Below are 18,135 nucleotides of genomic sequence, written 5' to 3'. Positions count from 1 at the left end.
CAATTATACCCTGCGGTATAAAAAAAATCCCCAGTTATGATAATTAATCAAATGTATATTTTAATACTGCAGAATTAAAAACATAAGCCTTTCAAGTTTTTGGACAACCTTTAGCAGACGTGTTGAGAAGCAATGGCGTCTTCCGAAAGTGCTGCGCAACTTCTGCTGAAAGAAAACAGCAAGGAAGATTTTCTCGCGGCATCTGAGCTGCTGTTAAAGCTTGCCAATAATGTTTTGCACAATCCCAACGAGGCGAAATACCGGCGTATCCGAATCGCCAATCCTCTGCTCGAAACCAAGCTTCTGCCAGTTGTCGGGGGATTAGAATGTCTGTTCGATATGGGATTCCAGGAGGTGGGTGTCACTGTCAGTCACAGATGATGTGAAGTGATATCTTTCCATTTGGTAGTTCTGTCACTTGACTAAGTGTGACTGTGACCATTGTCAGCTTGGTGTGTACATCATAACGTCAGAACATGACTTATGAGATGAGTATATTATGCCAGTACCAGTACCAGTCATGCAATATCATGACCATTTTCCCTTTTTGCAGCAAAACAGATAAATTTTCGTTCTTCTTCTTCCTGTTAGGAGTCCACGGTCATCACATCACGTTGACCATTCTGACACCATAATGGGGAGGATCGCAGCAGCATGGCCCACCTTCCTAGGTGATGGAATGGAGGGGGTAGAATGGTGGGCCCAGTGGTGGGTGGGTGGGCGGGGGGGAGGGGGAAGCCATCAACTGTTTCAGTCATCAGGACCAGGCCTTTCCGGCTACCCAAGCGGCCCGCGGGATCAAGCCCCAACCGGCGGAGCCCTAGTCCTTCACTTGACTTACTTTGGATGATGGCGGGGCAGGGCTTTTATTAAGACATTTGGGACATCCTTGAGGCAAAAGCCTCAAGGGAAGGGGAGGTAACAGTAGCTTCTGGTAGTGAGTTCCACTCTCTGATGGTACGTGGCGGGAATGAAAATTTCGGGTAGTCAGTGCGGCATGATGGTATTGTGTACGTTTGGTTGTGGCCTCTCCCTCTTCTGTTCTTTGGTATGAGGTTGTTTGTTTCGACTTTGGCCAGGTTGTGACCGATTTTGTAGAGCATGGCGAGTCTAGCTGATTTCCTTCGCTGTTGTAGTTTGGGCCACTTTAGTTGTTCCAGCATATTTCCGACACTTGAGATGTTTCTGTGTCGGTTTAGGACGAATCTCGCCGCTCTGTGTTGTACTGCTTCAAGCTTGTTGATGTCGTCTTTATGGTGGGGGTCCCATACAGTAGAGGCGTACTCGAGGATGGGCCTGACGAGGGACTTGTAGGCTCTTTCTTTGATGGTGGTTGAGCCAATCTTCAGGTTCCTGCGAAGGAAACCCAGTGTGCGATTGGCCTTTGCAGCTACGGCATCGATGTGTGCATTCCAGCTGCTGTTGCTCTGTACTGTCATGCCGAGGTACTTCGTGGAGCTGACTGTTTCCAGTGTGTGGCCGTGCAGGGTGTAGGAGCTCTCCCTTACTGTTCTACATCGCGTCATGTTGAGGACGTTGCACTTCTTCGGGTGGAACGACATGTCCCACTGGCTCTCCCAGTCTTCCAGTCGGTGCAAGTCCTCCTGTAGGATGCCCTGATCCTCGGTTGATGCGATGTTTCTGTGGAGAAGAGTGTCATCTGCAAAAAGGCGACTGTCCGATTCCACCTTTTCAGGAAGGTCGTTTATGTACGTGAGGAACAGGGATGTGTTGAACATCCATAATTGTTCAGCAAATGCCTAGGATTTTTTACTACCACTGGAAATTGCCTGGAATAAATTTGTCTATTATATAATATATGATAAAACCAGACTTGTTTCAGTTTCAACTTCAAGGAAGTTTGAAATCAAGCATATAATCTATATTTAAACTATACTGAGAATAACACATCCCTGTTATAAAGAACCAGGATATTTACTCTGTCTTCCACTAGACATTGAGTTGTTGTCTGGGTGGTAGTCTTGTGGATGTGAATGAAAAGTCAAGCAGAGGTCCCATGTCCAGCATGCACTTAAACAGTTAATGCACACTATTTAAGAACATATCTTTAGTTTTATTATACATATAAAATGATAAAAGAAGAAAAGACGATGTGACAGTGTTTTGTGAAGACTGAATCCATGACAAATCCCAACAAAGCCCCAGTGGACAAAATCTAAAAGGACAAAATCCCCAACCCATATATGAAAAGTGGACAAAACCCCAGTCATCACCAACATATGTAGGAGTGGGTGTGTGCTTGTTTTTTGTCTGTACCATTACACATTGGGGTCAAACAAAAACATCCAGCATATTAGAACATCCATCAAATAAATCATATTTATAAGTAAAATGCACACACACACACACACACACACACACACACGTATGCATGAACGCTTGTACACCTGCACCCTCTCACAACATATATCACACCAGTAAAATCAGTAAACTAACATTAAGATACATGAAATCCATTAGATCACAAGCACGTACACACAAAGTAATGCTGAATAGCTGTAGGAATGAATGAGCTAATGTAACGAGATGTTCTTGCGCGTGGAGCAATGAACCTGCCACTTCTGTCCGATCATCGACTACTATTGTACTAATGTCATCATGTAGTGGGTGTGTTTCGTCTGTCAAAATTGTTTTCAGTCTGTCAGTCTATTTTCTATTGTAGATGTCGCTAAAAGTGACTTGTCTTTTACCCACCACCCCACCCGCTTTCCTAATGACTTTTTCCAACCTGTATTTGTTGTGTTTGGTCAAGTTCCCCCCCCCCCCCCCCCCCCACACACACACCCAGCACCATAAGTTAAAACGCTGCAGACAACAGATGTGTAAAACATTTGGAGCATAAGACTAAGAGAAAGAAAAATAAAAATTATACGCACACACACACACACACACACACACACACACACACACATGTAGATATATATATATATAATATACATATATATATATATATATTTGTGTGTGTGTGTGTGAAGACAGGTTTAGTATCAACAAACAGTGCAAAGCATCATTTAGTGAATTATACATGACTGGGGTTTTGTCCACTTTTGATACAATAGGTTGGGGTTTGTCCGTTTACCAACAAGACTGTGGAGATCAGCCCAAATTTTATGCAAAGAAATCTTTCATGACAGACACTGAAACAGTTTCCCAGAACTTTATGATTATTTTTTCAACTGAATGTAAAGAAGGCAGTTGGCTCAGATGACATTATGTGTAAGACTAAAACTAAAGATAGATGCTTCTGAGTTGTGCGATGTAAGTTGTAAACTCTCCAACCAGTCTTTAAAGAATTGATGTCAGTTGCTATGTCCCCAACATCCGGCAAAAAATCTATCTACCATCTGTCTTTCACTTTCAGAAAAATAACTTGGGTGCACTGAATGAATACTGTCCTGTTGCCTTGACCCTCTTCAGTTAGTGTACAAACCAGGCAGAAGTATGGGTGATGCCATTTATACTACCTCTATCAGTCTATGTGACCATGCACAAGTACAAAATTTTACCAACTATATTTTACTGATTCTGTGGCTGTGTAACATAGCCATGATAGAGCTAATAACAACATTGCATGTAGTACGTAATCATAATCACTAAGTATTTGCTCGGTCTGCATCTTTTCAGATCTTTAGTGAGATGTGAGACTTTTCATTTCAAAATTTACTTTCAGTGTGGCCTGTTAGCTATTAAAACAGACTGTTCAGCACTGCAAGCAACCTGGCCTTTTCTCCTTGCACAGTGCAGAGTGAGCTCCTGTCAGACTGGGCATTAGATAAAGAGAGATTTTGATTATAAATGATTAATGTTCATGTTTTCCTCCTGGTGGTCATGTTTAATACTTTCTTAACAATCTTGCTTTGTTTTTTTGTCAAATTAGAATTGGTTAATGTGCTTTTTATCTCTATAGATAACCAGCACAACAGCTTAGTGGTTAGAGCTTTACACTTGGTGAAGATCAGATTTATATGCATGGCAAAGAACCCATAAATCATTTCAGTGTTCTGTGGGTAATGGAAACCTGAAATACCCAGGATGCATTCCCCAGAGAACAGAAAAAAGCTGCCTGCATGGCAGGGTAAAGGTGTTGGTACACTTTTTGTTGCTTTATTCACGTGAATGTGGGAGTTGCAGTCAACGGACAGAGAAAGAAAAATGAAACCTCCACAGATTTGACTGTAGTGATGTCAGACATTTCAAATGCTTGTTGCATAGTGATAGTCCCTGTCCAAATAAAATCAAATAATGTTGTTTATACTTGGATAGTCTGTGTGACTACAAAGAGGCCATTTCAGGGCTGATTACCTGTGAGTTCTCAAAACCAGTCAAAGAGAACACAAAATAATGTTAAAGCCTAAACATTGATCAAAACAATGTTAAAGGAACTAAGATATTCTCTATTCACTCAGTCCATGTAAAATTCAAATCAGATTGAAAATATCAAAACAGTGCAAAAAGATTGTCTCAGACTCAGACAGTCATAGTACTTAAAATAAAAATCATCAAGGTAAAAAGACTGATTTCCTTCAGGAACTGGAAGAAAAGAAGTGTCTGTGGGGGACATCCATGAACAGGATATTCATAGATCTAAATGTAAAATGTTTGTGTCTGATATCGTGCAGTCGATGGGATGTTCGAAACTTAGAGGCTGGTACAGTGGTTGCATGGCACACACCATGGACTGATGGAGGTTCGTCACCTGTCAGGTTAACATATTACATATCTTAGATCTATAAGAGTGACCTGTAGATAGTCCCAGTTACTAGACAGTTATTTTATATTTGATATACTGTATGGAAAGAGATTGCAATGTAAAACTGGGGGAATATTCATCTCACTTCCTGTTCCCAGTGTCAGTAATGACCAGATGAAAACTGTAGATAACCATATCAAGGCAGAAAGAGAATACAACTAATAAAACAGGGACAAATAAAACAGTGACATATACAGTCACTTGATAATTGTGTTTGTTTGGGTTTAGAAAAAGTAAAAAAAATGATTTCTTCTCTTGGTCGCTGTCTGTCTCTCTCATCTGTTTTCAGATTATCTTTATTGATGTCTGATGCCAGGTGTACTTATAGACTAGCAGGGTATCTGACTGATGCATTTAAAGTTAGAAATAACACTATGTCATTGACCAGCCAAGCTGAAAAATGATTATGCTGGTGGTTTTTGTTGTTGTTTTTCTTTCCCCCCTTTGTGATTCCACCCCCTTGACATGGGCAGATGACCTGGTTCAATAATCAGACTTCTTGTTCTTGTTCTTGTTCTTGTTTCTCTCTCTCTCTCCATATGTGTGTGTGTGTGTGTGTGTGTGTGTGTGTGTGTGTGTGTGTGTGTGTGTGGTGGTGGTGGTGGTGGTGGTGTGTGGTGGTGGTGGTGGTGTTGTTGTTGTTGTTGTTGTTGTTTCTCCAAAGAATATTATTTTAAGTAAGAGAACGTTTTTGTTTCACAGGATGGAGAGTACCTGACACTACCGGTTGACAGCAGTCTGATAGTTGTGAGACAAGTGAGAGATGAACTGTCCAGTCTCCGTTACTCATTGACCCCAGCCACTAGTCAGGGGTCAGCTTTGACTTCAGTGCCACCACACACAGGTTGGTGCTCTGTACACAGGCAGACCACGTCGATCTATTGTCAACAATGAGTTTTTGTGATTTTTTTTTGCTTGTTATATTGCAGCATGTCTGGAGAAGCAGTATGATTTATGTCCTGTGTACACACAGTGATTATGGTGCTTCTGTGAAGAAATGTTTTTGTATGTGTGTGTGTGCACGCTTATGCGCGATTTACGGTTACACTCTGTTATCCAGTTCAATATTTATCTTTATAGTATGATATACTTGTGTTCATGTTATCCTCTTTTTAAAAAAAAAATTAATAAAGGCAACTTTAACAGCAGGATTATATTGTTGACAAACTGTGAAGTAAGTGTGAAAGTCATTCTCTCATCATTAATTTGGCATGATTTGGAGCTGTCAAAAAAACAAAACAGCTGATGAATTCTCTTTTTTACTTCAATAGTTTTACCAAATGATATACTTTTACTTCGACAAAGTTATGCCTAGGGGTAGGAATCAACATTCTTCTTGTTTGCTACACATGTGATTTACCTAATGGAGTGGACTATCAGTGCTCTTTTAGAATTTTCTTTGCAGTTGATAGGCCATTCATGTGACCATGCCAGCATATGTGCTTGAATGTGTGTGAGTTTTTCTCATTGACTGCTCTGACCATTCACATGTGGACGTACATGCAGTGTTGTGGGCTTACATACGATGTGTGCTTGTTTTCCAGATTAATTCTGCTCAAAATACTTATAAAACCTGAACATTTAGGAAGGTTGTTGATATTACTTGTTTGTTGGTTTTTGTTGCTGTACTGTCATCTATATAACTCTTCACCTTGTTGGGTCAGGCACAGAATCCAGGGAGCGTTCTGGCGGTGCTGCAGGAATTCAACCCAGTGTCCCACCAGGGGGTGCAGCAGCTCCTGTGGTAGCTCCCACAATGCCCACAGTACAGGCCCGCCCCACACAAACTGTTCAGGACTTTACAGTGAGTGGACAGGCTGCTTCGGATTGATTTAACACTTGACCACCACAGCCTCTGGTTTGGACATTACCTTACGCGAAAACAAATCACATTTTCATGTCCTTACTACCATTATCAAAACAGGCTCTGCCCAATCATTTCTGTTTTTAAGCTTTATATATTTTTTTGTATTTCTTTTTATCACAACAGATTTCTCCGTGTGAAATTTGGGGTGCTCTCTCCAGGGAGAGCGCATCACTACACTACAGCGCCACCCTTTTTTTTGTATTTTTTCCTGCGTGCATTTTTTTAATTTGTTTTTCCTATCGAAGTGGATTTTTCTACAGAATTTTGCCAGGAACAACCCTTTTCTTGCCGTGGGTTCTTTTACGTGCGTTCAGTGCATGCTGCACACAGGACCTCGGTTTATCGTCTCATCCGAATGACTATATATATATAACATACAATTAATGCATTTATGAATGAAAACATACAGGAAATAAACGGCTAATTTTGTAACTTGATAAGGTATTTTTAATACAAAATCAAAGGGAAATAACTAATTTTAGCCTATGCTTGAAAAACTACAAGATTTCATGGTCTTGAATCAGCAAATAAATGCTTACATGATTTTTATGCCTTCAAAAACAACTTGCGAGGCTGAGTCTCAGCTCTGTAGTTGTACTCAGTTACACTGACTGGATGTTTGTCGTAGTGTTCATTACTTGTGGCGCTTATGTGGTTTATCTATGTTGCAGACGAGAGAGAGTGTCTTTCAGCAGAAGATCCGGCAGTCAATGGAGCATGTGAAGCTGTATGAAGACCCCAACCTGCAGCAGAAGGCCAGGACCACCATCCCCCTTGACATCCTTCAACAAGAAGCAGAAGCTCGCCTGCACTCTCTTCAGCAGTCAGGTGGTGATTCAGCTGGGGTAGACCTAAAGGACTGTTTACTCTTGGAGTTGCTCAACTGGTTCAAGAAGTCATTTTTCCAGTGGGTGGATTCCCTACCCTGTGACAGGTGTGGGGGAAGCACGCATCACGCAGGCAGCACCAACCCCACACCGGCAGAGCGCATCTGGGGTGGGGCACGTGTGGAAACGCACCGGTGTGACACCTGTGGGGAAATGACACGCTTTCCTCGCTACAACCACCCTGGCAAACTGCTGGAGACACGGCGAGGCCGCTGTGGGGAGTGGGCCAACTGCTTCACTTTGTGCTGTCGGGCACTGGGGTTTGAAGCCAGGTATGTGCTGGACTGGTCCGACCATGTATGGACTGAAGTATATTCAGAGGCGCAGAAACGCTGGCTGCACTGTGACCCCTGTGAGAATGTCTGTGACAAACCTCTGCTGTACGAGCAAGGCTGGGGCAAGAAACTGACCTACATCCTGGCCTTCTCCAAAGATGAAGTGCAGGATGTGACCTGGAGGTACTCGGCCAAGCATGCAGAACTTCTGACACGTAGGACTGAATGTCGGGAGGCATGGCTGGTGAATGTTCTTCACAACATTTTCCGGACAAAGTTGCAGGGAATGGAGGAAGCTCGAAAGCAGGAGATGCAGCAGAGATTGATTGTGGAGCTTGTAGAATTGATCACCATCAAGAGCAGTGTTGATCAACATCTGTCTGGCCGAACCACGGGATCTCTGGCATGGAGACAGGCACGGGGCGAGGTAGGTCAAGCTGCTGACCCCCTCAAGCACTACTATGTTTACCGACTACTTGAAGAAGAGAAGCACAGTGAAGTGGTGCATATCAAGTACAGTTGTGCGCAAGACATGTACATACGTGCTTCAGCCCATGACATCAGCACAAAGAGGTGGCAGTCGTGTGTCAGCAGTGTGAAGAGTGTGTTCCGTAAAGAGGAGAGTGACTGGAAGATGACCTACCTGGCCAGGGAACAGGGTTCACAGACTGGGGAAATCTCCTGGAAGTTTGACTTGTCAGGTGAGTGAAGAGACAGTCCATTGGTCACTTGACCCTTTCACAGTTGAGTCAGCAGTCATACTTATTGGTTTCAACCAGCTCTTTGATGATAGGATTTCAGTTATAAATATACCTATGAAATAAGGGTACAAATGATGAGTTGACACAGGGAAGTGCTCATCAATTTTGTGGTGTAGTTTGCTCAGAAAAGAAGAAAAGGAGAAAAACCCATTTGACATTACCACATAATCATACTATAAAAAACAGAGCAGCAGTGCAAGGAGATGATGTATTTTATTCTGCAATAGCCTAACCTGTATTGTGTCATCTTTGTTGCATAAATTGATAAAGTACAATGTCAGTACTCAGAAAATTCAGATCCATATCCACCTCTTCGGTGCCAGGCATTATTTCGGCTTGTGCTTCCTATTTGCCAGGTGGTTTTGAGTTGTGGAGGGTAATGGATTACAAAAACTTCTAGCACACAAACTGCTGCAAGAAAGTATGCACAGCAGTTACTTTTCTGAAAGGAAAGTGAGTGAATCTGTTGACACAACCATCAACACCCCCTTTGGAGCGGTTGTCACAATCATCAAAACCACAATAGACTCAATCAACAACACTGTCTTTAGCACAGTTATCACTCTCATCAATACTACCGTTCATACAATCATCATGAACATTTACACTGCCATTGCCACAGTCCTCATGGCCATTGACATAATCATCACCATAGCCACTGTCACAATCATCACAATCCCCAACGTCACCATTGACACAATCATTACACTCATCAACACCTCCATCGACACAGTTAACACTGCCGTTCACACAGTCATCAACACTGACATTGGTATAAACATCACAGTCATCAACGCTGCCACTAACAAAATCATCACAGTCATCAACACCATCATCACAGTCATCAACACCACAGTTTACACAATCATCACAGTTATCAGCACTGCCATTAAGTTAACACAATCATCAACACCATTATTGACACAATCATCAACACCACCACTGACAAAAACACCACCATGACACAATCGCCAACACCACCACTGACACAGGCCTTATCATAATCATCAACACCACAAACAACACAATTGTCAATACAATCATTATCACAGTCAATATCGTGACCAAATTCCTTTTCATTTTTGTCCCAACAATTTCCCCAACTATCACTTTTAAACCTGTGGGTGATAATAAGTATGAAATATCCCAGAACTCAAATCAAGTAAACAAAAACTTTTCTTTTTTTTTTTTACAGGAGGTACATGACCAAGTAAATGGCTGTGTACCTGTACTCCTGGGGTACCGTTACTCCTCTTCCTCTGACACTCTTCCATAGCGTCCATAGCAAACACCAGACAAGAGAGACAGCCATGAACAGTCATATCGTCCACACCCACTTTTGAACAGGTTGCTTGGGCTTTCGATATAGACAGGCTTTGGACAAACCTCAGGGGTCAGACCAGGCAGTGACTCATTGGAGCAGACGATCTTGCCCTCAGATATATGTCCATAGCCTCTCTACATGGTGGAGTGATGGCCTAGAGGTAACGCGTCTGCCTAGGAAGCGAGAGAATCTGAGTGCGCTAGTTCGAATCACGGCTCAGCCGCCGATATTTTCTCCCCCTCCACTAGACCATGACTGCTTGAGTGGTGGTCTGGACGCTAGTCATTTGGATGAGACGATAAACCGAGGTCCTGTGTGCAGCATGCACTTAGCGCACATAAAAGAACCCACGGCAACAAAAGGGTTGTTCCTGGCAAAATTCTGCAGAAAAATCCACTTCGATAGGAAAAACAATTAAAACTGCACACAGGAAAAAATACAAAAAAAATGGGTGGTGCTGTATTGTAGCGATGCGCTCTCCCTGGGGAGAGTAGCCTGAATTTCACACAGAGAAATCTGTTGTGATAAAAAGAAATACAAATACAATGGTTAGACTCTTCACGTATTCCAGCAGTCTGGCACATAGTGGAGTAGGGTCATTGTTGATGTAGACAGAGCTGTATTCATTCTTACTCTTGAGGTTTTTCGTCAAAAAACTGTCTGTCATTTTGAAAATGTGCACAGTACGAGGATGTGCCACAGATGCTTATTTATGTTTCAGGGGAAGATCTGCGTATCAACAAACTGGAACTGAAAGCTTGTAGTGCAGTGTATGAGAATGGGTCTGTCACATGGAGAATTTGCTCTGACAATGACTGCTTTTCTGTTCCTGGTGAGTGCGCTAGTGTTGAGTTCAATTATGGCTGATAAGAAAATGCCATGAACTCCTCAATTTGACTATGAGTATGATTCATCACTTTGCACTTTGTTTCAGATATGTTTCATGAAATGAAACGATAAGAGCAAATTCATGTTAGACTTACAGGTACACCTATCTGGATGGCAATTGGGTTGTGTGTGAAGTGCAGTAAACTGTAAACCAAAGTCAAAACTGCAGAACATTCTGTTTCAGTGGCTGATTGACGTGTCAAACGTGTTTGATGTGAAACGATAAAATTTGTATGAAGGTAATGTGTGTAAAGTTTTATGAAGGAATTTTCACACTGATCTTTTAGAAATGAATAAATATATACCTATAAATATACATATATATATGTATGTATATATATATATATATATATATATATATAGAGAGAGAGAGAGAGAGAGAGAGAGAGAGAGATCTATGTCTATTATACTTTGCAATGTTGTCTTACCTAAGTATTATAAATCTTTATGACCTTGTATTTTGGTATATGTGATGTCTCCATCTGTATAAATATTCATGACATGTGTGTTTGTGTTTTCACATTTATGTTTTAATAATAAGTAAGACACATGCACTGTTATATATGTCTGTTTACCTTACCCAAAGCAATCTTTTATTTTTTGATTTATTATTTCAGGAGCACAGCTAGGCAATTTCAAGACCTTTGAACTTCAGCGCCGACAATCACTGACAATCACTGCTGTGTTAAATGGAGGTCGTGGTGACAACGCTTGGCAGCATGCTCAGCTGTTCCGACAGCCACTTGATGGCAGTGACTTCCCCCTAGAGATCATTCTGCATCTGAGCTGAATGAGGGAGAAGGGTGATGTTGTTACTCTGTGTGACTGACAGTTTGTGTCATGTCTGAGTATTGTGGGAGGGGTGTTTTGTCTGTCAGCGAGCCATGTATACATATAATGTGTACATGTTTGTGTGTGTCTGTATGTTTGGATGGACAGACGTTGTGGATGTTTGTATGAAAACGCACATACTTACAATGGATACACGTATACTGTGTGTAATGCACTCTGTGTATACAGTGCTTGCATGCTACACATTAATGGAAAGTTGTGTGACAACAGTTTCATGCAAGGAATGTTCTTCATACTTCATAGGTAAAGCAGAAAGGGCTGTGGAACCTTTTGTGACACCATGGATTCAGGGTCAAGTCTCCAGAGTGAGGCAGCTGACAGGAAAATGTAGTTTGGGTTAACCAGGCTCCACACATCTCGGGACATCTGCCTCTGGCATCTCCAAAATCATGGTTATCAGTAGTGTCTGTGGTTTTTGAAAGTATACAACACAACTTCAGCAGTTTTGATGTATAATTGACACGTCCATTATGGTTAAAATTCTTTCTGTAGCAAATCTGTCTTCATTTGAGAATAGGCCAGTAGAAATTTAAGATCTTTTTATCTTACTGTCTGAGGTCTTACTGTCTGTCATAGGCAATGAAAGACCAGTTCAGTCCTTAAAAGAGAGATGAGACAGGTTAGAGGCAAAAATAATGTATTAAGTAATGATTAAGACTTAAGACCCTACTTCACCTCACCTCTCCAATCCCTGTTGCCTCACCTGGGGCACAGGCTGCCAACACATGTTTTCCAGCCATCCAGGTCCTGTGTCAGTCAGCCAGGTGGTCTGTCCTCTTTATGACTGCTGCCATGTGGCGACACTACATATTTCTTGGACATCCTCTTTTTATTTTCCCCTGTGGGGTGAGGACTTGTGTTGCGGTGCTTGATACAGGCTGGTGGAGCATAAATTTGTCCAGTCCTTGTCCAGCATCTACAGAGGAGCTTTTCTTTTGAAGGCTGTTCACTCCCAGTTCTTCGTTTCTGATTCTGTGTGGCCAGTGAATGCGAAGAATCGTTCTGAGGCATACATGTTAACTCATTCTACCCCACAGCGATGTGCCAGATACAACTCCTCTGGACCAGCATGACATGAGACCACTGCAGTAAAAGTAGGGTTTTTCACTTTTATAACAGTGAAAATTCATGCAGAATTATTGATTTAATCGGTCAAACAGAGCTTCGTTTTCAAATACCTCAGTTTAGAACGCCAGCTATACCAAGCAAGAATAAAGGAAATTAGAATAAAATGATATACTTGTACCAGATCCACAGGGGAATTAACCATGGTACAAGTTAACTTGTACCTGGAGTAGAATGAGTTAATGAAAGTCTGGTGACAGTGAACTGAAGACTCCTGTTGACTTATTTATCTTCTGTGATACCTGTTGTACAATCTGTAAAACATGAAGTCTTTGCCATTTACCAACCTCTCACTGTGAGCTGGTCTGGCTTAGGTTTACATGTGTGATTTTGGTGATTCTAGATGAGTTAATGTGTGTGTGTGTTTGTGCCTCATGTTTAATGTGTGTGTGTGTGTGTGTGTGTGTGCATGAGGATGCTTTTGAATTCATTTATTTACAAGTCTGTGACAATGATCACTGTCATTTCACGTTGAGCATCAAGCTGTTCTTTTCATCATACTTCATAGTGTTATGTACTATCTGATATTGTATGTATTCTGTTGTGTGCTGTATGTGTTTGCATCTCAGAATCCTAAAGTAAAAATCCCTGGTCCCATTTTGACCATAACCAGAATGGTGTGGAGGAAGAGGGATATTTGTATTTCTTTTTATCACAACAGATTTCTCTGTGTGAAATTCGGGCTGCTCTCCCCAGGGAGAGCACATCGCTACACTACAGTGCCACCCTTTTTTTTTTTGTATTTTTTCATGCGTGCAGTTTTATTTGTTTTTCCTATCGAAGTGGATTTTTCTACAGAATTTTGCCAGGAACAACCCTTTCGTTGCCATGGGTTCTTTTACGTGCACTAAGTGCATGCTGCACACAGGACCTCGGTTTATCGTCTCATCCAAATGACTAGCGTCCAGACCACCACTCAAGGTCTAGTGGAGGGGGAGAAAATATCAGCGGCTGACCCGTGATTCTACCAGTGCGCTCAGATTCTCTCATTTCCTAGGCGGATACTTTACCTCTAGGCCATCACACCCCACAGGGCATGGTGTCAAACCACTCAGAAGAGAAATCAAACCCAGTAAAACATGAAAAAAAACAAACCAACAGGGTTGATATAGGAGAGTTCATTAACTACAAAATTTATTATTATTTAGAAGACAGAAAGAGCAATGGCTGAAAAAAAAGCATTGATGTACTCCATTACTTCTTGTCATAATATTTCTTTGTGCTCTTCTTGTGCAGTGTCACCACAGTGCAGCACCACCTTTTTTTCCCTGTCAAGTGGTTGATATTTTGCTTCCTGTTTTCTGCAATGGACACTGTATAAAATGATTCACCTCTCAGATAAGTGCAATATGCTCACATGTACAAGGTTGTACATTTGTGTAATGAAAAAGTGCACACTTGCTTGAGTAACTGCAGACAGATAGGGAGGGACTAATGGTTTGTGATGTATGCATACACAAAGGCAAAGCAATTCTACTTTCATGTTCACAGATATCAGTGAAATACATTCAGTTTATCATGCCAGTATGATTTGCATATCAATTCTTGAAGATGGCACAATTTTTTGTTTGGTGCACATAGCTTCTGCTGTGTGGCAGGGCAGTTAAATGTTTGACAACTATCATCGCTTTATTGGTGAATTGATTGTCTTGATGAAGATGTGTTATCATAATGCTAGATTTTGGCTTCATTTGAATAAAGCCCAGAAAGTTGCAGTCAGCCTGACACAGCAACACATTTCAGTCAGATAAAGCCAGTTCCTGCCAGTTAGAAACAATATGGCGCTCTCCATACTGAAGAATCATATATTATTGTGGAGGATTTTAAATCATAAACCACTGAAACAATTCTCATCAATAATATGTTCACCCTATTAATTGGAATTGTAGTGGCCGCATATAATTTTGTTTATTGCCCCAGGTGATGAGCAATCCACAGAAATGTGTGGAATATGTAAGAATGCCACCTGGTACTTTTCAAAATATGCTAGAGCAACATACAGAAAATTTGACATGGCAGTAAACAAAGTTTTATATTTTTTGTCATAAATGATTGTTTACGCACATCAGCAATAAATTTTTGTTTGTTCATCATGAATCAGGGATTCATACTGCTGGTATTTGTTCCACTAGTTGGTTCAACCAGCCATCTGTTTCATGTGTATACCACAACTGGCCAAGCAAAAAGCTGGCGGGTGATGGCTGGTGGTCAGTGTGAATACTTACTGCTGGTCTTCATGGCAGGAAAGAGCAAAATCACGTGCACACAATTCTTGGTTAGCAGCTTTCAGCAACTGACTGGGCTTAGTGTGAAAGTAGCCTCAGTAGGCATGGCCATAAAATCAGTTTTTCAAAGGTTACTGTGTTTCCCCAGTGTGCTGCACAATTCTTTCCTCTCATTCAGTCATTGTCACTTCAGGAGACAATGCTTCCTCAACAATGTTTCACCAATATTAGAGGGTGTGTACATGTTTCATCTTGCATGTCTGTTATCACTGGTTTTTCTCAAGAAAGTGATGTAGCTGATATGTCTGGGCTAATCAAACTCCGATCTGATACACAAATTACGTGTGACATTGTTTAGAACAGACTGATTGCTTTAGTTTTACATGTTTGCAAGTATGACAAAAACCAACAGCCTGTTGTTTTTTTTCCAGTATATTATTCAAGAGAGCTTTGGTTTAGTTTGAATGAATGGGAATCTTTAACAGGGGAGTGTCCATGCTGTTTTTGTATCTTAACCATTTGGTAATTCTTGGAATTAACACACAAAAACTGTGGAAGAACGGCTGCAAACCAATGTGGATAGTATTACTTTGTTTTCTCAAGTGGTTCAGGCTTGCTTGTTTGTAGTGTAAGACATGAGCATATATCTGCAACTTGAATCATTGACTATGGTAAGCCGTAGACTGAGAAATGGCCTTCAATTTCTCATTCACTGATATTATACCAGTTTCTTGTTTTTATGTTGAATTTCCAAGTGGATTTTGTAAGGTTTTTTTAAATTTTAATATTTGATTTCATTTGATTTGATTTACATCCACATCTTATTTGTTGTGCCTTTATATTGGTCGGTGGAGGTAGCATGAAGAAAACAACTTTGTGCCTTTTGTTTTAACAGTATGGTAAGTGTTGCATGAACAAAGGTAAACCAGGGCAGGTATTGTCCTTTATATGGCATGTTTTGACTGACTGGTTATTTTGGAAATCCACATCAGGTTAGGAGAGTTCAACACTGAGGTGTGTGTACTTGGAAAGAAATGCTCTTTTTGTTTGTGCAAATGGCCTTTCAGAATTGGGGAAAAATTGATTATGAGAACTGAATGAATGTATGGCATTATTCAGCGCGATTTTAAAATGGATTGAAAATGTACATGTGCTGTTCCTGTTCTGTCAAAATACCGTGTACTGTAGGGGATACATGTCTATTTTAATTTTTACTGTGATTTCTGTGCTTAATTTTGTTTTAACAGGGCACAGTTTAATTGTAGTTGATGTAGGTTTGTGTGTACATTGTGCCAGTTCTTTTGTTGCAAGAATTCCTTGTGTTTTGACATATAATCAGCGTAGGAATTGATCTTTGTACTTGCAAAATTCAGATGCTTATTTGAAACTTTTTCTTTTAATTCTTTGTGACATGTTATTTTGAGTGATGTAGGAATCACAGTCCAAACCAAAATGTACTCAACCAAATCATAAAGAGCAACTTGGTGAGCGTAAATTTGTGATAACTTATTGCTAAATTGTTGTTCAATGCCTTTTAAAAAAAAAAATTGTTATGCCTTATGAGCATATATCCTTTCACATTTTCTTATTACAAAGTTGCCAGTTAATTAAAACTATTTTCATCTTTCCTGAAAACAAATAGCAAGATACTCAACATGCTTAAGTTTCCCCTTATTTGGTGGACAGATCTGTCACTTGATTACTTTAGTACTCAGAGAAGACTACATACTTGAGAGACAGCTAAATAACCTCTGTGTGGAGTACATTACTTACAACTTTGTATTGAGAGCCCTCAATAAAAGGATTGTGGAGTTATTGCTTGGTGTGTGTTTGTTTCAAGATGTAGATAATCACATTGCATGTGTTTCTATATTTCATCCAATTATGATTTTGTGCACACTGACACAGACATACAGTGATACACATTCATGTTACATTTTACACACCAAGACAGTAATATTGGTATTCGATTATTTTTACAGCAAAAACAGAAGCGAGTGCGTTTAATGATTTTGAGCACAGCTTTTTCAACTTGTCAGTTTAAATTGTACATGTGTTGGAACAAAGTTCTGCTGATCCACTTTTTTTTTTTTTTTTTTTTTCACAGAATGCATACAACTTTATGATTATAACTACTTGGTTTTTAATTTGGAAAAAAAAGGAAGTATTTAACTTTATGTCATGGTAGGTTATACTAAGTCCTGTTTTTACACACACACACCCTCTCACAAAGAATAATCATAAACTCACTGAAGTCCTGACGATATATTAGATAAAAGCAAATGATTGAACAATAACAATACATATTTACACATATATCCAGTCATCCACATGATTTTGCTTTTGCTATTTTCATAAAAAATGTAAACATAAAATGATAACACTGACAATAGAGGCAGACACCTGGCTGGTACACCCCAATATTATTTACAATTACCAATCCTGTTTCATAACCTCTGTCTGACCACAAAGGCCATAACAGGTCTGAAAAACAAGCCAAGCCTTCAGAAATAAAAAGTGAGATAAAAGTACATGCATTGCATCAAGTGATGACTTCTTTGTGGCTCAGGTGACTGTGAGAGTTGCTCATGTATTGGAAAATACACGAAGTACACATGTAGGTGAAGTGTTTGTGCACAAGTTTAATATAAATGTATGCACATATGAAAAATGACCATTCTAACCAACTCCACAGACAAAAAAGTGATGGATGATTCTTGGTCTGCTTTCTGTTCTTACTGCAAAGTGTTGATGGTCAGGTCACATACATCACGCACAGAAACACGCCCTCAGTCAGTCTGAAGAACAACATGCAATACACAGATACAAAATAAAAATTCTGTCAGTCCATTGTTGCTGTACATACATCAGGCTTATAATTTTTGCAGTCCGGACACTGGCAATGTGTCTCCTGTAATACACAGATACGAAAAAAAATCATCTGTTGATCCATTGTTGGTGCACATGGCTTAAAATCATGTACAGCCCAGATGCTGGCTATACATTTAATGTGTCTCATGTGGAGCACATAAGTAGAATAAAAATTATTTGTCAAACCATTGTTACTGTAAATACAATAGACTTATAATCTTCTGCAGTTTAGATGCTGGCTATGTGTCTTATTGCTGTGCTTACAAAGCACAGATGCCGCAAATGCTGT

General features: G+C 40.4%; 1 protein-coding gene across 1 annotated transcript; it reads left to right on the top strand.

Moving 5' to 3' along the window:
* Positions 1-132: 132 nt before the first annotated feature.
* On the top strand, positions 133-16,784 carry LOC143281926 (peptide-N(4)-(N-acetyl-beta-glucosaminyl)asparagine amidase-like). The gene is made up of 6 exons (XM_076587226.1): positions 133-354; positions 5,474-5,615; positions 6,436-6,575; positions 7,310-8,501; positions 10,607-10,717; positions 11,391-16,784. The coding sequence occupies exons 1-6, from the start codon at positions 133-135 to the stop codon at positions 11,561-11,563; spliced, it is 1,980 nt and encodes a 659-aa protein (XP_076443341.1). The 3' UTR covers positions 11,564-16,784.
* The last annotated feature ends 1,351 nt before the right edge of the window (positions 16,785-18,135 follow it).

Source organism: Babylonia areolata, chromosome 5 (genome assembly GCF_041734735.1).
Source record: "Babylonia areolata isolate BAREFJ2019XMU chromosome 5, ASM4173473v1, whole genome shotgun sequence".
NCBI classification, from domain to species: domain Eukaryota; kingdom Metazoa; phylum Mollusca; class Gastropoda; order Neogastropoda; family Buccinidae; genus Babylonia; species Babylonia areolata.
The sequence above is the reverse complement of the archived record's forward strand: the minus strand, read 5'-3'. Positions and strand labels throughout refer to the sequence as shown.

Excerpts from the sequence above, each read along its gene's own strand:
- LOC143281926 (XM_076587226.1), top strand. The coding sequence starts at position 133 with ATGGCGTCTTCCGAAAGTGCTGCGCAACTTCTGCTGAAAGAAAACAGC. Across the intron at positions 355-5,473 it reads TCGATATGGGATTCCAGGAG|GATGGAGAGTACCTGACACT; the intron begins GTGGGTGTCACT and ends TTTGTTTCACAG. Across the intron at positions 8,502-10,606 it reads CTGGAAGTTTGACTTGTCAG|GGGAAGATCTGCGTATCAAC; the intron begins GTGAGTGAAGAG and ends TTTATGTTTCAG.